At 37.8% G+C, this 20,784-nt stretch overlaps 1 protein-coding gene across 1 annotated transcript in view; it reads left to right on the top strand.

Moving 5' to 3' along the window:
* Window positions 1-15,722, top strand: part of LOC128855415 (tubulin beta chain) — a 76,066-nt gene extending 60,344 nt beyond the window's left edge. Inside the window, exons 5-6 of the mRNA XM_054090286.1 lie at window positions 14,653-14,975; window positions 15,404-15,722. Coding sequence (XP_053946261.1) covers window positions 14,653-14,975; window positions 15,404-15,496 — 416 coding nt within the window. The 3' untranslated portion in view covers window positions 15,497-15,722. The remainder of the gene's footprint in view (window positions 1-14,652; window positions 14,976-15,403) is intronic.
* Window positions 15,723-20,784: the final 5,062 nt, after the last annotated feature.

Raw genomic sequence — 20,784 nt, 5'->3', positions numbered from 1 at the left:
AGGAAAAAAACACGATTCCATTCATTTTGGTTTTTTCCTTTGCTTACCCTTTTGCACTTTTCGGCCTATGACTTTTCAACACTTCACCACTTTTTGTGTTGTGGTTGATAGCAAATGCTACTCTAATGTGCAACAAAGTGTCGCTTGCCACAAAAGATAATACAAGCGTAAAAACAATAAAATAAGAAGTTCGAATACAAAAAACTGGTCACAAAAGAGAAAAATAGTTTTTTAACAACAACACATAAACACCTCGTTTATTTGTTCGGTTTTTTGTCGCTCTTTTTTATATTTTTTTTTCTCCCTTCTCAGTCCCGCGTGACGCCAAAAGTAGGCAATGTAATAATAATAAGGCGAACGGAAACTTTGCCACTTTGTCATTCCATTTAGCACTTACTCTTCTTTGAGCAAACACAAACATGCAATACATAAACAGCGAGCGCGCAGTAGTGGGTACAGTGAGTAGAAATGCGTCTGCTTCCCCGGTCACGTTCGAACGTTGACAGTCCAACAATACAGCTAAAAAGGCAAAGCCTACTTATGGGCGCCACTGAAAATGATTAATGAATTTGAGAATTTTTAGCAAACTTACGCCTCGCCCACCCACGACTTCGCACTGCCATCCCTCAAAGGCTATCAGTTAGCGCCGCTGTAACATTTGAAATTTGTTGCCCCAAACGTATTATATTTGTTTTTTGTTTTTTTTTTTGGTTTGCTTTTTTTTTACCAATGAAATTCCGTTGGTGGCTAAGCGGCGTGGGTTACTGCTTAGCACACTAGCGTGCTATTGCCAAGCTAACAAGCGTATGCTTCTTATTCCATTAGGTCAAAGACTAATTCCGCAAATAAAAAAATAAGCAGTAGTGGAAATGAAATAATTAATAACAGGCTTTTAAAAAGGTGTTGCGCACGTACGTGGGGCAATATTTTGTATTCCATTTGTAAGTAAGTATACTTTTGTTTTTATTTTTCGTTTTTTGAGCTTGGCTAACCGTCGGATTAATGTGACAAAATTGTGTGTTTAAGGGGAAAACAAGCGAGTGAATTGGTGAAATTAATTGACATAGCACTACGTTAGATTTCCGTTCGTAGTTAAGGCGACGGCACGAAGTATTTTGCCAGATGGTATTTAGTGTAATCCATCTTAACTTGAGAAGTAGAAAAGGTGGCGAGCAAAGAATTATTATACCGTGAAATATTATGAAAATTAATAAATGAAATGTGGTTGCATGCACTTAGGCAGCTTTCGATCGGCTTAAGCTGCATTATGTCACAAGGTAACTGTGCCGTACAAGAGGGGCATACATAAGTTTCTAATACATATATAAATGTACATATACCATATACGAGTATATGGGTAGATATAGCACATCTTGATGTTGTTCTACAAGTAGAAGGACGTGTTATTTTATGCCATATCTAAACGGTAGCTGCTTTTTAATAAGAAACTTTTATCATGCCAGAAATACACTCGAATGTTTGCCATTGTCTGTCAAAGGGCAAACGCTTTTAGAAAAAACCTTTTTTCGTCATTTGAGGTTTCATGCTCAAAGTGGATTTCGATACCCCATCCTTCCAAATGGTAGCCACGCACCAACTTTACTTTTACTTCCTTTGTTCGCTCCATATTAGAGTATGCAACATTTATCTGGTGGTCTTACCACCAATTTCCAATTGAGAGAATTGAACGCCTCGGATTTCATCAGTAGGTTTTCATTATCACTATCACTACCTATGATTCCCGTTTGATTTTAAATAACTTAAAGTCTCAAGAAAGCACAGGGTCTAACACTCGCTGCCTTTTGTTTTTAGTACAATTAAAAGGGAAATTGATTGTTCATCCCTATTAAGAAGCATTCACTTTCATATCCCTACTAGATCTCTATGAAACACTTTGACTTGTCGGTATCAAGGAATAAATTTTATGAATTTCTAAACTCTTTTGAAGTGAAACTTCTTAAGCGTCGATGGACGCGCGAGAATGGAGAGTAAAATTTCAAGGCCATGCAACGTTTTGGGCATTTTCGTTCCGCGAGAGAGAAAAAAGATGTAACGTAGATGAAAAGGAGGAGAGAGCTATACCTTATATATATCTTAGATATCCTTTAAGCTATTTTTCCTGAGTTTTTCCTTGTGGTTGCTAATTTCAAGGGAGAAATAACACATAGGTCCTATTTATAAGTGCTTAGCTAGAAGGAATATAATTGTATTCCTTAGTTAAGTAAAATTAAATAAATTAATTAATTTAATAAAAATAAATAAATGAATTAATTAATTAAATAAATAAAAAAGTACAAAATTAAAGAAAAAAATATGTATACATATATAAGTACACTTCTTATGGGTTCCTAATCGTTTTTTATTATAATATATTTAATAAACATTCATATTACTTGACTGTTGAGCTCATAGAGCATTTTATACCAGCGACCGTAACTCTTATATTGTTTTTTAAAGAGGCAATGAATAACTGATTTTTTTTGAGTGATTCGTTTTCAGTCAAAAACATTTTAAACTTGACTTTAATTTTTCTCAGTCAAAAGTAAAGGTAGGGGCTGACTGTTGCTGTTTCTGCCAAAAAAGTGAAAACCTAAACCTTATATTTTTTTTTCCAGAAATTAAAGCTAGAACTTGGAAGAAGTTATTACCTGGTTTTAATTTTTTCGCCCAAAAACAAGAGTTCAAGCTGACAAAAACAAAAATTGAGGCTGACGTTCGTTTTTTCAGTCAAGAATAAGAGTAAAAGACCAAAAATTTACTTTTTTGCGTCAAAATTACAAGTGTAAACTTAAATTAATTTCTTTTCTTTTGGTCAAAAACACAAATTAAAGTCTGAAGTTGAGACTGACTATTGTTGTTTCTGTCAAAAATAAAAATGAAAATCTAAAACTAATTTTTATTTTATAATATTTTATTTTTATTTTTTTTTCGTTAAAAATAAAAGCTGAAGCTGACATTTTTTCAATCAAAAGTGAAAGTAAAACCGCAAAAATTTACTTTTTTTGCGCCAAAAATAAGAGTCAAAACCTCAAATTAATTTTTAATTTTATGTGAAAACACAAAACTTAGTTTTTAGTTTTTAAGTTTGGTCAAAAATAAATGTTGCAACTGAATTTTATTTGTTCGGTCAAAAATAAAGTTTGAAGCTGGCTGTAAGTTTTTCTGTCCAAAATAAAAGGGAAATCCTTAAATTAAAGGAAGTTTAAAAAAGTTTAAACCTTATTTTAATTTTTTACAGTCCAAAATGAAAGTGAAAATCCAACACTTTTCTTACTTTTTTTGTTAAAAACTTGAAACTTTAAAAAAGTGAAATCGTATTTTTATTTTTTCCAGTCAAAAATATAAGTGAAAGCTTAAAACTACAATAATTTTTTATTTAATTTGTTTGTTTTGTTTTTTTGTCAAAAATAAAGGTTGAACTTGACTGTTGTTGTTTTCAGTCAAAAATGGAAGTGAAAAATTAAACTTAATTCTGTTTTATTTTTTTGCCAAGAATAAAATTTTGAGCTTTTAAAACCTTATCTTTATTTTTTCCAATTTTCCAAGTTTAAGTAAAACCCCTTTTTTTTACTTCAGAAATAAAAACTAAAATCTGGCTTTTTTTTCGGTTAAGAATATATATAAAGCTCGTGTGAACCAAGAATGGTTAAAAAATCATGTTCCACACTTCATTTCGTCCACATAATGGCTTTCAAATTCGCCAAGCGAAAATATGATGAACTATTCCATCTGATCCATTTTTGGAAGCAAGGTGAGGACTAAAAAATATGCCAGTATGGATGCGCTGAAAAAAGCGATTATTCGAGAATGGGCCAAAATACCTCAAGATCACATTCGTGCAGCATGCAACTCATTTTTTGACCGTTTGAAGGCTATGTTCAAGGCAAAAGGTGGTCATATCGAGCTTAAGTGAATATATATTATGTTAAAATTGCATCATTTTGGAGCAATTTATCAATCAATAAAAACTAATTTCACACAAAAAAGTTATGGTGTTTTGAATAGTGTTACCTATTACCTATCATATCATTCACCCTGTACTATAATTAATAAAATAATTTCTCATAAGTATCTATAAGTAAAATAGCCGGCTGCTCGCATAGCGAAAAAATTTTTTAGGAAAAGAATAAAAAAATAAGCGTGCCGAAGCGAGTTTGTTTATAACCACTTAGCATATCAACAATTGGCTTAGATCTGTGCTTTCAAATACGCGAGTACAATCCGTCTAATAGAAGCACGACCGCCATAACTTAGAAACCAATTGACCAATTCGATTTTAACAAACTGCGTTGTTTAGGCTTAGAATATTTATTAATTATAATACGAAATATATTCAATGATGTAGACACCACCATCAGCTACAATGGCTGCACATCTTTGAGTCAAACTTTGTGTTAATTCCTGCGCAAGTTGTGTAGGTTATCGCCTCCCAATCAGCCGAATTGACAACTGTTTGACTGACCATTTTGTTTTCATTCGAGTTTATGTTTAACTATTGCTCAGACATTTTCAATAGAGTGGGCATCGGGCGACTGTGAAGACCAATCCAATATTTCAATCCCATTTTGCTTTTCCACTCTACACACCTGCGGCTTCGATGCTTGGGATCGTTATCTTCTTGTAGAATCCAAGGTTAGCTAGTTCTTCCAAACATCTTCGCAGCTGTCGGTAAAAATGCTTTTTGATAAACGTTATGCAGCAAAACTGCACAAAGAAGCAGCCCCAAACATGAACCTTAACTGGGTGTGTAACAGTGTGTAGCTTATCAGCAGTACACCAGCAACGACTATTCGCCCCAAAGAAAGGCTCACCCGTGAATATTACGTTTGGTCAATTCTGTTTTGTTCGCGGCCGCGGTAGCGGAATGGGTTGGTGCGTGACTACCATTCGGAATTCACAGAGAGAACGTAGGTTCGAATCTCGGTGAAACACCAAAATGAAGAAAAACATTTTATAATAGCGGTCGCCACTCGGCAGGCAATGGCAAACCTCCGAGTGTATTTCTGCCATGAAAAAGCTCCTCATAAAAATACTGCCGTTCGGAATCGGCTTGAAACTGTAGATCCCTCCATTTGTGGAATAACATCAAAACGCACGCCACAAATAGGAGGAGGAGCTCAGCCAAACACCCAAAAAGGGTGAATTTGCCTTAGCCCATGCAAATCCATTTTTATTGTGCTAATATATAATGAGAGCAGTAAACGTCCTCAAGTCGGGTCTTTGGATACATTAACACCACTTTTCCTGAAAACAGCTCCAGCTTCACTCAACGATAAGTTCGGCTTTGTCACAACCACCACTTCTGAAATTGCTTTGAGGGGGTTTTTTGTTGGGCGTCCTCCGGGGAAGTCGGTCGGGCTCCAACAGAAGGGCTGTTTGCCACTGAGTTTGCTGAACGAATCAAGTCTTTACTTGAAGCATCACGTAAACGTCGAATATTGTGACGTGAACGAAATCTACCACAAGCAGTTGCCTGAAATATGCGTCGATTGCGAACCCGCATAAATAATGAAGCTAACTCGGCCCCCTCCGCACTCATGCACTCAGCAGTTACGCAGAAACTTTTTAAATTTAAAACCACCGAATACCCTATACTCTACTGGCATTAAATTAGCACTCAAATCCATTCTTATTGACGTAAAAAACGATACTTGCTCTTATCCAATCATTTTAAATTATTAAAACTTTCAACTCTTTTAAAAAGCGTCTCGAAACTCAGCTATTCCACCGAGATTATGTCGAAATCTGCCAAAGAAAACTTCGCTAGAAAATTCAGAAAAAAAAATCAAAGCAGACAGACTATAAATGGTTTTTATTTTCTATCAAAAACTCTTAGGAATTTATTTCACAGTAGGTGCATATAATATGTAAATATCAACACAACATGACTCTTAAGTTGTAGCGCACGCCCACAGGTATGGTTAAAAGAGAGAAAAATAATTAATCAAAAATTGTGTAGAAAACATAAAAACGCAACATAAAAAACTTTGCTAGTTGACTTCAGAGATTTGGGCGACGCAAAGCGACAGTTTCTTTTACCAACGCTAGTAAAAATTTTACGAACGCTGAAACTCGCTGAGTTCCGCTTAGCCGAGCTGAGCTGAGCGAAGGCTGTTGGTTACAAACTGAAGACGAACGAAGGGGAAAGTGGTGGTGAGTTGTCAAAGGGAGGGGAGCACGCTGTCAAGTCAAAAAGCGAAAGCGTAGACAAATCGCACACTGTGTAACACATCAAATGTACTCCCAAAGGATATGCGGCCTCTGAAAGTAAACAAGTAAAATGTAATGAAGCGACAGGTGAGTGTTGTTTGTGCGTAACATTGCGAAAATGAAAAGAGAAAAGGTGACATTAACGACAGTTTAACATTTCATATTTGGGGAATTAGGGATACTGCTCGTAGACAGCAGATCTTTTTTTTGTGATTTCCGCTGCCTTTGACATTTGCTTGGCATTTATTTTTTAAGCTTCGAAATCATTTGTACACAGCCAATATGGCTTCGGGGAGTGCATGGCGTGTATTATTAAGTACTAGTGAGTGCGTATGTATATGTGGTATGATATTCAAGTTCAATTCTTAGAATCAATCAGCCGCCTTAAATACTATGAGGAAATTCAAGCCAGTTTATGTTAGGCGTGTTGTTGTTTTTGTTGTTGTTGAAGTGGTTGAGTATTACCACTTAAATAATCCTAATTAGTGACCAGCACCGTTTTACTACCACTTGTCTTCTTTTGTGTTTCTGTTTCGTTTTTTGCTTCTAAGTAAGATCCATTTTGTGAGGTCCAAGAATAGCAACAAATTCTTTAACTCGATGTCTGAGATCTCATTAATTTGCTGTAAGAAAGGCTTACCGAAAGAGCGAAGTCGTGCCTTAGCTAGCCCTGGACATTCACATAAGTAGTGAAAAAGATTTTCCTTTACCCCTTCCGCTTGGCAGCTTCTGCAGATGGGACTGAAGGAGAGGTTGAGTCTGGCTGTATGATCCCCTACCTTCCAATGGCCTGTAAGGGTGGTTGCAGTCATGCGTGAAATGTTTGATCGAGAGCATCCTAACAGGCATTTCGTCCCTTTGGATTTTGTACGACGGGCATGTGTTTTTGTTGTAATACATGTAGTTAATTGCTCCACATTCTTTCGGCTGAAGCATGATAGTGTGAAGCAATGGATGCTGTTATTGTGTGGAGTGGGGTCGCCTCTGCTATGTCTAGTGTCGAACCTTCTCTTGCTAGCTCATCCGATCTGTCTTTACCCCGTATGTTCCAATGATCGGGAACCCATATAAAAGTAATATCAAGCCAATGACTAAGTAATTCTAGTTCCTCTCTACACTGTAAGACTGGTTTGGATAAAATGAAGTTGGAGTCTAAGGCCTTGATAGATGCTTTACCGTCTGAAAAGATAGCTACTCTTGCATCAACTTCCTTGTAGAGTTTCAGTGATTTGCAGGCTTCTCTAATCACTACTAGTTCTACCTGGAATACGCTAGCACAGTCAGCAAGTCGAATTGGCTGAGATAGGTTGAGCGGCTCCGAATGGAAGCCAGTTTCCAAACCACAGGTCATCTTAGAACCATCAGTGTAGATTTCAATATCGTATCTTCCAATCACCTTCACTTTGCCCCATTCGGCTCTTGTGGGAAATTTACCGTAAAGTTTTTCTTGTTAAGCCTGTAGTCGATCCCCTGATTATATATTTAATGTATGCCTTTGGATAGAAATTTTGCTTTCGGTAAAAACTATGTCCAAATTTGTCGATTTGACTCAGTGGTGTGTTTTTATTGTTGCTACATAAATATTAAACGCACACCACTAATTACAGGGGAAACTCGGCCAAATGCAAGAAAAGATATGCACGCAAATTCTACAGATTTACCGGGAAATTCGTCCTAGATACTTAAGAAACCTAGGAAAAGGAACCGCGATTATTCATATTTAAAATTTTTTTTTACATGAAAGTATGTTCAAAACTACAAGTCGCAATTACTTAATAAGCCGTGTAGTCTTCAACGTTTTCGAGTATAGCCTCGCATCTTCTTCATGCTTTCAGCCAGCTTTTCTGCGTAGCTCGTCCACGAACAGGACTAGACTTTGCGAGCTTGACGCACTGGTTGCTTTAAATCATGGACTGACCTTCCAGCAAAATGCATTTTCATAGTTTCCCAAACACTTTCAATGGAGTTGGCGTCTGGGGAATGGGAGGGACAGTAGTCCATTACTGTGACGCCATTTTCTTGTTTTGTTGTTTCTCATCGTGTTTTTCTGACAGCAATGATTTTTGATGATGTGGGACGGTAGGATATGTTCGTCTTCTTTAGTCAACGTTCGATGGTGTTCATACTCACATCTATTCCCTTTTTAGCAAGAACTGATCGTGCTTGGCGTAGTCACAAAGAAGGGTCCCGTTTAAAAAGTTGGGCGATCCCTTTGTCCTGCTTTTTTGTCGTCACTCGCTTCAACCCGTGCTCGGAAAAGTCATCATCATTTTTGTACACTTTATACCGCTGATTCCACATCACAACAAACTTTTTTGATTTTTAATTACTTTTACAGCCGCGGCTTAAGATAATTTTGGCCCTTTCGAATGCGTGCATAAAAATAACGCCTCAAAACGCTTCGCGTACTTCTCACTCATTTTTGTTTGGTTGCGTTTACGGGAAAGTTTCGAACGAAACTAACTTGAGTTAGCACTAGCGTCGTAGCCCTTGAGTGAGACTATTATGCAGCAAAAAACAGAACAAAATATAAAAAAAAAACCGGTTCTTTTCTTCTGACACAGACTGTATATTATTCCAGTAATTTTAGACTAGTTTCGTTATATGACATTGTAGTCTTATTCTTGGAAATAAAAAGTCGTGTGTTTATGCTTACAGATGAGAAAAGAGAATGAACGAGTTTATTTTACGCATGTACATATGAGTATAAGAATAAGATGATGCAATGAACACAGGAATGAACACAGCACACAATCAGCTGTTTGTTTGCTTTAACCTTTGTGTTTTTGTGTAACACTTCCACTTTCATTGATCAGATTATTCATTTTCAAAACATGAACAAACTTTCAGAAGTGACTTAAAATTATTGAAATTTGAACTCTTTAGAGGCTTCGTGAAAATATCCGCCAGCTGTGTATTTGTTGGCACGTACTTGAGCGTGAAGCCTTTGTTCTCATACACCTCTCTGATGAAATGAAATTTGACCTCAATATGTTTGGTCCTCTTGTGGTATTGTGGATTCTTCACCAGTTTAATTGCGCTTTGATTGTCTAAACAAAGTTCTGGTACTGTGCGATTTCCGGACATTTCCTCCGATAATCGACGAACCCAAATTAGTTCTTTTACTGACTCACAAGCGGCCATGTACTCTGCTTCGGTTGTTGAGAGTGCAACTGTTTGCTGAATTTTTGATGGCCACGAAATAGGACCGCCGCATAACATGATTACATAACCTCCAGTTGATCGCCTTGTCCCCAAATCACCAGCAAAGTCCGAATCACTGAAGCAGGTCAAAGACAAATTATTAATTTTCTTGAATAAAATACCTTCACTGAGAGTCCCTCGTAGATATCTGAAGATTCGCTTTATCAAGACGATATGTTCGCTGGTATAAGTGTCCAGAAAACGACTTGCATACGACACCGCATAGGCTAGATCAGGTCGTGTCACTGTAGACAAATACATAAGAGATCCAACAGCTTCGCGATATGGGTACTGCACTTGCTGACTGCTTTCTGTGTTTAAATTTGCACCTTCTGCTGGAGTTGTGACGGGCTTGGCGTCGAGCATTCCAAATCGTTCCAACACTTTTGTTGCGTATGCTTTTTGTCGAATAAATATTTTTCCAGATTTCCTGACAACTTCCATACCCAGGTAAAATATCGACTCGAAAACTTTAATGTCGAAGTCTTTCGTGAGATAATCGATCAGCTTACAAAGTGCTTCTGTTGATTGCGCTGCTATGATGCCATCGTCAATATAAATTGCAAGAATTAATTTCGCACTGTTAAAACTCCCGATAAAAACGCATGGATCCTCTGCACTGACTTTTAGATTACAAGTCTCCAGCATCTGAGTAAATTTCTGATTCCAACATCTCGATGCCTGCTTTAAACCATAAAGACTTTTGTTCAGCTTACACACCTTGTCAGTTCCATCTTCGTAACCAGTAGGTTGATGCATATAAATCTCCTCGCTTAGAGTTCCGTAGAGAAACGCTGTCTTCACATCAAACTGCTTTACAATCATGTCAAGCTCAACTGACATGGCAAAAATCATTCTAATTGACGTAAACTTGGCAACAGGGCTAAAAGTCTCGAAATAATCAGTACCAAACTTTTGCGTAAAGCCACGAGCGACTAAACGCGCCTTAAAACGTTCGATTTCACCTTCCTTTCCACGCTTGATTTTGTAGACCCATTTGTTAGAAATCGCTGTTCTACCTGTAGGCAAACTTACCAGGGACCAGGTTTGGTTTGTTATTAACGATGAAAACTCCTCATCCATGGCACGCTTCCACTGCGCACAATGGTTACTAGACACTGCTTTCACATAGCAATCCGGCTCATCTGCTTCAGCAATATACGCATAGCTTAGTGCAGCTTTACTTTCAATATCTCCTCTTTGCGAACGTGTCATGATCCTACGTATCTGCGGTTGATTGGTTGCATCTTCGCTATCGTGATTGCCACAGCTTTCAGTTATGGTTTCTGGTTTGTTAGCATTCGTAGTTGGTTCTTCCACTGCTTCAACGTGTTCTTCATGCACATATGCGGCTTCTTTGCAGGTTTCTTTGATTATAACGTCTCTTGATACTTCAATTTTTCTTTCGTTAGGTATCCAAACCCTATAGCCCTTGCAGTTTTCCTCGTAGCCTACAAACACACCTTTCTTGGATTTCGCATTAAGTTTTCTTCGCTTTTCCTGTGGTATATGCACAAAAGCCTCCGATCCAAAAACTCGAAGTACAGACAAGTCAGCCTGTTTATTAAACCACAATTCAAATGGTGATTTACCATCCACTTGACATTTACCACTCCGATTAAGAGTGTACACGATATTGTTCACTGCTTCACCCCAGTATTTCAGGCTCAATTCTTTGGCGTGAATCATAGACCGTGCACCTTCGATAATTGTTCTCATGTCTCTTTCTGCGCGGCCATTGTGTTCTGGCGTATATGGTGTTGATTTTTGATGAACCACTTTTCTTCTACTGAATATTTCTGCCACGTCTTTGTTGACGAACTCTAGTCCGTTATCGGAACGGATGCACTGTACTCGCTTTCCTGTTTCTGCCTCAGCTTTATCTAAAAACCGTTCAACAAACAATGCAACATCTGCTTTTGACTTTATGCAATAGACACATCGATAATTTGAAAAATCATCACGAAATAGCAACATATAGCGCGCACCACCATATGAAATCTCTTGCATAGGGCCGCATAAATCAGTGTGAACAAGCTTACCTATCGAATTAGCTCTGTTTTTGCTTTCATGGAATGGCATCCGATGCTGTTTACCGAATACACATCCCTCACAAAAAAAATCATTGCTATTAAAAGAAATACTTCGTTGAGTTAGTACGCTCTTTACATGGTCTTTAGCTTGATGACACATGCGTTCATGCCAAAGTTGCAGCGACTCAGATTTCGCACTAAAATTCGCCTGAGCTTCCACGCCGCTAACCTTCAATAAGAGCTTAAACAGTTTCGAATTTTCTCGTAGACCTTGTAAGCACACTTTGCCTTGTTTTTTAAAATAGCAATCGTTGCCCTCCGCTATCAACGAGTAACCTTTGTCTAAACATGCGTTGGATGAAAATAAGTTCATTTTAATACCAGGTACATATAGCACATCAGCCAAGTACTTTGCGTTCCAGACGTTGCCATTATAAGCTTCAACGTGAATATCCCCCCTACCATATGCTTGCACTATGGAACCATCCGCAATGCGAACATCTTTTGGCGTATCAAACTTGACATAATCATGGAACCACTCTTTGCGATAAGACATGTGATCGCTAGCACCAGAGTCCATGTACCAACTGCTCTCACGTGATATGTTCGATTGCACAAACATAACCTCACTTACAAAAGCATTACCATGTGCTAATTTTTTAACACTTTCTCTATTAGGACAGTCTCGTTTCCAATGACCAAACTTTTTGCAAATGAAACATTTTCCTTTCTTCTTATTGTCGCCTTTACCTTTAACTTGATTAGCTACGAACGCTCCTTGTGAGTTTGGCTGCACACCCAATCTAGATTCTTCCATACACAAGCGTGCCGTTAGCATTTTCAATGTACGGTCCTTTTTCTCTGTTGCTTCCCACGCCGCAAAGAAATGATTATATTGCTCCGGCAATGTCATTAGAATTTTCGTTACCAGCATATTCTCGGAGATATTTTCACCCAGATCTTCTAATTGCCTTGCAATCTTCTGCAACTTCGCTATATGCATTGCAATGCTGTCTTCGGCGCTTTTTACGTATTGAAAAAATTGTTGTTGTAGCAAATGGATCGATGTATCCGACTTTTGCTCGTAAACGCTCTCCAGCGTAGCAAACATAGCAGCAGCAGTTTCACAATTTATAATATGCATCAACGGTGCTTCGCCCATTGAAACGACCAGAATTTTCTGCGCCTTTGCATCATCTTTTATCCATTGCTTTCTAGGTTCACCGTCAGCTTCAGGTTTCGTTACAGCTCCACTTACAAGTTCCCATAGGCCACCAGCTCTAAGCATCACCTTTATCTGGAACTTCCATAAGGTCCAACCGTCCTCAACTTCAAGCTTGTTGATTTTAATTTCTTCCATCTTAAATGCCGCAATATTCCAGGAAAATTTCAATTTTATTTCTCACGCGTTAGACAGGCGCTGGGCCCATAACCTGTAGTCTTATTCTTGGAAATAAAAAGTCGTGTGTTTATGCTTACAGATGAGAAAAGAGAATGAACGAGTTTATTTTACGCATGTACATATGAGTATAAGAATAAGATGATGCAATGAACACAGGAATGAACACAGCACACAATCAGCTGTTTGTTTGCTTTAACCTTTGTGTTTTTGTGTAACAGACATGATGTCCAAAGTTTAACGATTATCGAGATTGTCGCAAGTGCTGAGGCTTTTCTCCATACAAATTGAAATATTTTTTTTTAATGATGGCAATCGAAGTTCTTTTGCTTTTATTATATTAATAAAATACATTTTAAAGCGCCAAGTTTCATTTGAAATTAAAGAAATTTTCGTCGCACTATTTTAAAGAAGGCAGAGAATGCTGGAAAATCATGGCTGGAGATAAAAGAGTTAGCAAAAAATCGGATTCGGTTCAGATGTTTCACCTCGGCCTTATGCTCCCCCCCCCCCCCCCCCCCCCCCAGGAGTTAGAGGAAAAATAATGAAGATGATGATTATTGTGGATTTATGCGAAAAAGCAAATATTCCAATTATTTATGAAATACGACCTCATTTATGTGCCTACCTCGGCTGGCTGCGCAGTAGTTAACCCGCATTCTGTTAACCCAGTTTTACCAGATGTTAGTGAGGGTTTCTGACTGCATCTCACGAATGGATTGGTTGATATTAGCCTTAAGGGCCTGAATAGTTAATGGAGCATGCGCACAACAGCGCGCCTTCACGGCAGCCCACAAAAAGGTTTAACGGCGTGAAATCCCAGCTCCGAGTAGGCCAATTGACATCGCCGAGACAGCTGATAATACGAAAGCCGAACTTGGAGCGCAAGAAATTGATTGTGCCATGGGATGTGTGGCATTGAGCGGCATCTTGCTGATAGCCAGGATCGTCTATGTCCATCACTTCAATTGTCGGTCACAAAAAAATTACCGTTGACCGAAATGGCGTTTCCAGCAGCATTTTCAAATAAAAATGAGCCAGTGATGCCACCGCTTCGAAATTCACATCAAACTGTCACCCTCTGAGGTTGCTTTGGCTTTTTGTGGATCACATCTAAGCTTCTCGATAGCCAGATGTGACATATTCGCTTGTTAACATTGTCACCGAGATTGAAATGTGCTTTGTCAGAAAAAAATGATTCATTTGATTTATTTTTGATTTGAATTGATTTTTTCGATTTCGATTTGATTTGTTTTCATAAAAACGCACTATTTAACCTACACAAATTGGACTTAGAAATAATTTTGCAATCTTTCCCAACGTTGTTCAAGTGTGCAAGGATTCATTGCGTTCCGATGCTATTGACTTTCTGCTAAGATATTCAGCGCGAAGGAGCAGTCACTGTCAAAGTTATTATGAATATAAAAACAGGATTATATGGACCACCCTGTATATTAACCTAACATTGTCATGATTTATTATATACAGGTCTACCTTAATTTTTGACCATTTGACCTTCCATTGATTTGTCCAGTGGTGGATCGACCAGCAGAAAGTTCGTCCTAAGCCACGAAATTTTCAGAACAAATGTACTTAGAGTAAATCATCGCCCCCATCTTTTAGTAGGTACTACTTTATATACGTAATCATTGTAATTTTGTAAAGAAATTCAGAATTTTAAATTAAATTTACTAGATTATACTTAAACATAAACACACAATCCCCCAGAATTAATCAAAGATATATCAATCACTCACCAACCAAATGTCCTCTCATTCTTGGAATTATGCTTGCCTTCATTTGCAGGTCCGATGTCGATGAAGGAGGTGGATACACAAATGTTAAACATACAAAACAAAAACAGCAGCTACTTTGTGGAATGGATACCAAACAACGTTAAGGTGGCCGTTTGCGATATACCTCCACGTGGCCTCAAAATGTCCGCCACATTCATTGGCAATACCACTGCCATTCAGGAGATCTTCAAGCGTATATCCGAACAATTTACAGCCATGTTCCGGCGCAAAGCATTCTTGCATTGGTACACCGGTGAGGGCATGGATGAAATGGAATTCACCGAAGCTGAATCGAATATGAACGATTTGATTTCGGAATATCAACAGTATCAGGTACGAAATTTGCGCATTTACTGGCGAATGCTCGTTGGTAATTATGTTTGTATGTATGTAAATGTGTGTGTGTGTGTGTGAACGTGGACATGTGTATGGAAATGGATAGGCATGTTGCTTTTGCATGTTTATGTTTATGGAAACGAGTGTGTGCTCGTATGAACGGAGGTATGAACGGAAGCGGAAATTGATTGCTTTTAATTAAAAATTGCTGCTGATTGTTGGTACTCGTAGCTAGCCCTTGGCCGTGGCACATTTCTACTTTGTGCTGGATAATGTAACTGTTGTTGTTGTTATTGTTGATGTTGCATTTTCGAATGAAGTAGATCGCATTTGAATGTTGCCAAACGTCTATTTGTTGCCAATACGTTTTGTTGTTTGATATCACAAACATTTTTTTTTTCTTTTTATTTCGTTTCACTTCAAAGGACGCTAACGTCGAGGACGATGTCGAATTCGATGACGAGCACGAGGAGCATGACGCCTACGAAGAAAATGTTATGCGAAATGGCGGCATCTAGTGACAAGCCGGGTAGAAATTGGGAGGCACCAAGGAAACGAGTCTCGTTCGCCACCATTTCGCCCAAGCGCATTGTTTGTAGAGCAATAATTATTTCTACTGTTGTTCACTTTACAATTTAATTTGCAAATATTGTAATAATTTGTTAAGCGTGAAACTTTTAGAATAAAAGAAATTTTAATAAAATGACAAAAAAAACTATAAAAATAAAGTAGAAATATCTTTGTACAACAAAAACAAAAAGCAAAATGCTGACGTTTATGCATTTCTCTTCTTTCCGCATGGGGCATTACTTTCATTGACGATAGGATCAAAAGCGCTTCAATTACACAGGTTTACAACAAAAATGAGCAACTAATTGGCATCTACCCAATTCTTGTGTAGGATCTGATCGCTGATCTCGAAAACCAGTTAATTTTTTTTATGAATAATTTTTGAGGCCTGCGCAGTTTACCGGTATGCAGCTAAAAACAAAAAACGGGTTCCCCTCAGAACCGATCTTTATTAGAATTATAGCAATTGAGATATGTATATTCAAATTCCTCATAATAAAGGGTGATCAGATTGGATGTAATTTTTCGAATAGGGTTTATTTCACAGATCACGCGCGACTACTGTCAAACTAAATACGTAAGTTTTTTCAGTATTCATTAATATTTCATCCTGGAAAGACTTATGTTTCAGGCCAACAATTTTGTTCAGTAATGAGTGAGGCCCATTTTTGGTTTAATGGCTACGTCAATAAGCAAAGTAGTCTTATTTGGGTTGAAAAGCAACCTGAAGTCATTCAACAACTGCCATAACATCCATTGGAAACAGCCGTTTGTTGCGGCTTATGGGCTGGAGTAATCATCGGCCTATATTTGTTTAAAGAGAAGGCTGCCGCCAAGGTAACAGTGAGTGGACGAGGACGCTATCGCGCCCCGATAAACGATCCGGCATGATGCCAGAAATTGAAGCCCGTGATCTCCACAACATTTGGTTCAAACACGACGGCGCTACAGGCCACACAGCCGGCGAAACATAAATTTACTACATCCTACTTTCGGAGACCGATTTATCTCTCGTCTCGGACCAGTGAATTGGCCACCAAGATCCTGTGATATCACACCTTAGGACTTTTATTTGAGTGGGTTTGCTAAATTTAAATGCTAGCTCGATTGAGGCATTGGAAACCAACATTCAGCCAACTAAAGTTATTCACGACATACCGAGGGAAGCCCTCCAGCGCGTCATTCAAAATTAGTGTTTACGCATTGTCGAATTATGGAGAACATTTGAAAGGGATTATCTTTACAAAATGAATGTCATGAATGGTTCTACACAAAAGTAATAAAGATTGCCAAATCAATTTAAATATTCATTGTTTTATTTCAATTAGTTATATATAATATATACAGCCATGGACAGAGAAATAGCACATACGACTAATTTCACCTCTAACTTCATTTTCTTCATTATAGAACATACTATCTTTAACCCGCGGCCCCGCTCGCGTAGGAGTAGTTTTGAGGGATTTAATATAGGATATGCACCTACATATATAAAATAATTGCAAACAATAATTTCATAGAAAATAAGTTTTATTAATAACCATAATATTACAATACCCGGCATCCGTTGCTATGCCTCTTTGAATAAAATCAAAACAACCAATCAGAAAAATATCAAGCAAAATTATTTTTATTAATTTTCTATCTCAAACCGTTTTTGAACTTTGCATTTGGGTCATAGTTGAACAGCTTATGCGGATTATGAGACCTAGGGTGTGCTATAAATAGTTGGAAATAGGAAAAACTAAGATTTTTTAGATTAAATTTAAGCAAATTTTCGATTATTACTGACAAATGAGAGTGGTGGCGCGGCCTGGGGGCTGTTGGAAGGGAGTTCCATCATAAAAACTTGCCTATAACCTTCATTGGGTGAAAATATGAATGTATAAAAATTGTTACGTCATTTGGTGTTGTCGTTTCGTAGTGATGCGCGGACAACGTACAGACATTCACCTTTATAAAGGGTTTTTCAATTGGCGCGGGTGGAGTTTGGCGCCCTGTGGCAGCCATTTTGTTTTGGTGACATCTGTCAAATCTTTTGTTTATTATTCAGTTGTTTATGCCAAATCATCATGGCAAGTTACTCGATTGAACAGCACGTTCAAATGATAAAACTTTATTATCAAAATGAGTATTCATTAACGCAAACGTTGCGCGCATTGCGCCCATTTTTCGGTAGACGTGGTGGGACTTCCTCAATATTTAGTTGATTGGCCACAACTTTTTATAGTTGCATCACATCTTCAGGACATACTCTCCACTAATGTCCTGCATCTGCTCACCGGTATCGAATTCCCCACTTTTTTGATTCCTTCCCATAATTCATCGGCATTTTTGAAATTTTTTCCCCCGATCTTAACCTTTATCTCATTCCAAAGATTTTCTATAGGATTAAGATCGAGCCTTTGAGTCGGCCAACTCAAAACTTCTACACGTTCTTTATTGAAGCACTCGCTCACCACCTTTGATGAATGTTTAGGATTATTATCCTGCATGAATATACAACTTACAGGCATATTTTCAAAAGCAAATGGCTCCATTGTACTTTTAAGTATATCGAAATAAATATTTTTGTCCATTTTGCCATTAATTCACACCAATGGACCAACGCCATACCACGAAAACTCACCCCAAGCCATAACACTTCCTTCACCATGCTTAACTGTTTTCTTAGTGTACCTTGAGTTGTACGCTTGGTTTTTGGGCGATGAACGAATGATTTTCCGTCTAGTCCGATCCTATTAATCTTAGTTTCATCGCTCCATAGTACTCCTTACTTTGATGCAGCTTTGCAAATGTCAACCGCGCTTTGATATTTTTTTTTTTTTTTTCATGATAAACTTGAGATATCGTGCGGACTATATCGAAAGAAGTAGTTTCGAGAAAAACATGTTTAAAGTTCGCCGTCCGCTTAAACCAGTCTAGCTATCGCGTCACTAAAATAGTTGTAACTTCGAAAATAATTCGAATTTTGAAAAATCCTTTTAGGGAGATATTTTTGAATACTTTTGAAAAAAAAAATTGGATTTGTTCAAATTTCTAGACTAGAATACCCCCTTAAAATCAACGCGAATCTATTAAAGGTGGTGTTGGTACATCAGCAGATTTGTTTTTGTTTTTTTTTTCTCTCTCGCTGTGTCCATGTGATTGTCATTACAGAATAAAACAAGGCGAATTAATTTTTTGTTTTCTACTTTTTTCAATACTTTGCCCTGAAAATCAAATGTACAAAACATTGTTGTTGGTCCAGTGACACTATCTTACGCCAATGCGCCTTGCTTAAAATAGCTTCTGAGAAATTGTTTAAAAATTTCAGGTTTTACTTTTTTATGAAAAAATTTAAAATTTCACAGGGGAAAAAATATAAATTTGTTGTCAATTCGTCTACTATATTTTAGGAAAAAGCGTGTCAGACAGTAACGAGAAGCAGCAGGCAACCGATGGTAAACTCCCACTGCGGTATCACAATGGATCGGCAACGGTCTAAATGAGTTGGTTTAAAGACCGACTGCCACTTCAAGCTACCGACGTAGCTAGCTAAAACCGTTACTTGCCGATATCCCGAAAACTAGATAACAGAAAAAAATTATCTGGATTTTTCGGCTCAGCGACTTATTGTTTTTTTTCTATAAACAGCAACAGGATAAAAATGTAGGCTAGATCCACTAATCAACTTAAAAAACAATAAAAAATAATAATAAGCCATAATTCAAGTCTAAGATAAAAAAATAACTTAAAAACAAAGAAGTATTAAATTTTTCTCTACCAGCCGCTCAACAGCGAACTCTGTCATTAGTTTGCAATAAATTCATGAAAGTTTAAACTTGAAAAGCTTTTGAAGATGCCTTAGGTTAGCTTGAGCTTTTAATAGCCTGAGCTTTTAAGCTGCAAAAAGCATCGAAATGGCATAAGCTCGCGAGCTAGAGCTCCATTGAGCTTTTTCACCGGCGGTATAAAGCTTTCTATGCACAGCAAGAAAAATGGTGTATTTGCTTTGCTTGCCAGTCACGCTCAGTGATGCTAAAACGAGTGGTGTTCCCCTTTTATGGTAATTTTGAATACAAATTTTTTAAATGTATACTTTTTCGTAGAAAACGCAAATAAAGCTCCGTTAAGTAATTATAACTTAAAACGTGCGTGATAATGAGGCTCTGAACTCACACAGAAATATTTTTGACTAATAGCGGTGGCCGCCGTAGCCGGATGGGTTTGTGCGTGACTACCATTCGTAAGTGCGTAGGTTCAAATCTCCGTGCATGAAACACCAAAATGATAGAAAGTTTTTTCTAACAGCGCTCGACACTCGGCAGGCAATGGCAAACCGCCGAGTGTATTTCTGCTCTGAAAGGGCTTTTCATAAAAAATATCTGGCGTTCGAAATCCGCTTGAAACTGCAGGTCCCTCCATTTGTGGAACAACATCACGACGCACGCCACAAATAGGAGGAGGAGCTCGACCAAGCACCCAGAGAGGGTGTAAGCGCCAATTATATATGTATACTTACGTATATACTTGTATATATCGGTTTATCTAAGAGCAAAAATGAGCTAGAAGTAGTGCTTCATAACGAAAGCATCGACATTGACGAAACAAACGTATTTGAATTTTAAAAACTACTCCCAGCCATTCCTGTGAATCCCTCGGAGGATCATGGGGATAGATCCAAGTTTCATCCATAGTGATTAATAGACGCACAAAATCCACTTTATCCTTTCGAAAACGCTCTGATTGTTGCTGAGAAAGTCGCATTCGCATAAGTTTCACTCTTAGCGAATGCGACACCCATTACGCACAGTTCTCTGAAACCCAATACTTCGGTCAAAGTATTGGTTACACTGCCCAATGAGATACGTAGGACTTCTACTAAATCTCTTTCAGTCACTCGAAGATTCTCCCATACGATATCCTGTGATTTTCTACGATTGTGGAGTTTTGCTGTTTTAGACGCCTTTAAGGCTTGTGCGGCCACGTTTAAATTCAGCATCCATCTTTCGACTATACTAATTGATGTCGAAAAGCCCTTATGCACTTTTAAACTAGGTTCATAAATTTCCGTTGCTTTTAAACCTTCCAAAAATAAAAATACAATCACCGCACGATACTTGACTTTTTCAATGTGTAAAATACTGTGACGCATCGATACTAAATGACTTATAATCAAAGAATGAAATTAAATTTCACTTATGTTCATATGAACAACAACAAAAAAATTAGGCCGATAGCACCGCCCTCCCTT

Source organism: Anastrepha ludens, chromosome 2 (genome assembly GCF_028408465.1).
Source record: "Anastrepha ludens isolate Willacy chromosome 2, idAnaLude1.1, whole genome shotgun sequence".
Lineage (NCBI taxonomy): Eukaryota > Metazoa > Arthropoda > Insecta > Diptera > Tephritidae > Anastrepha > Anastrepha ludens.
The sequence above is the reverse complement of the archived record's forward strand: the minus strand, read 5'-3'. Positions and strand labels throughout refer to the sequence as shown.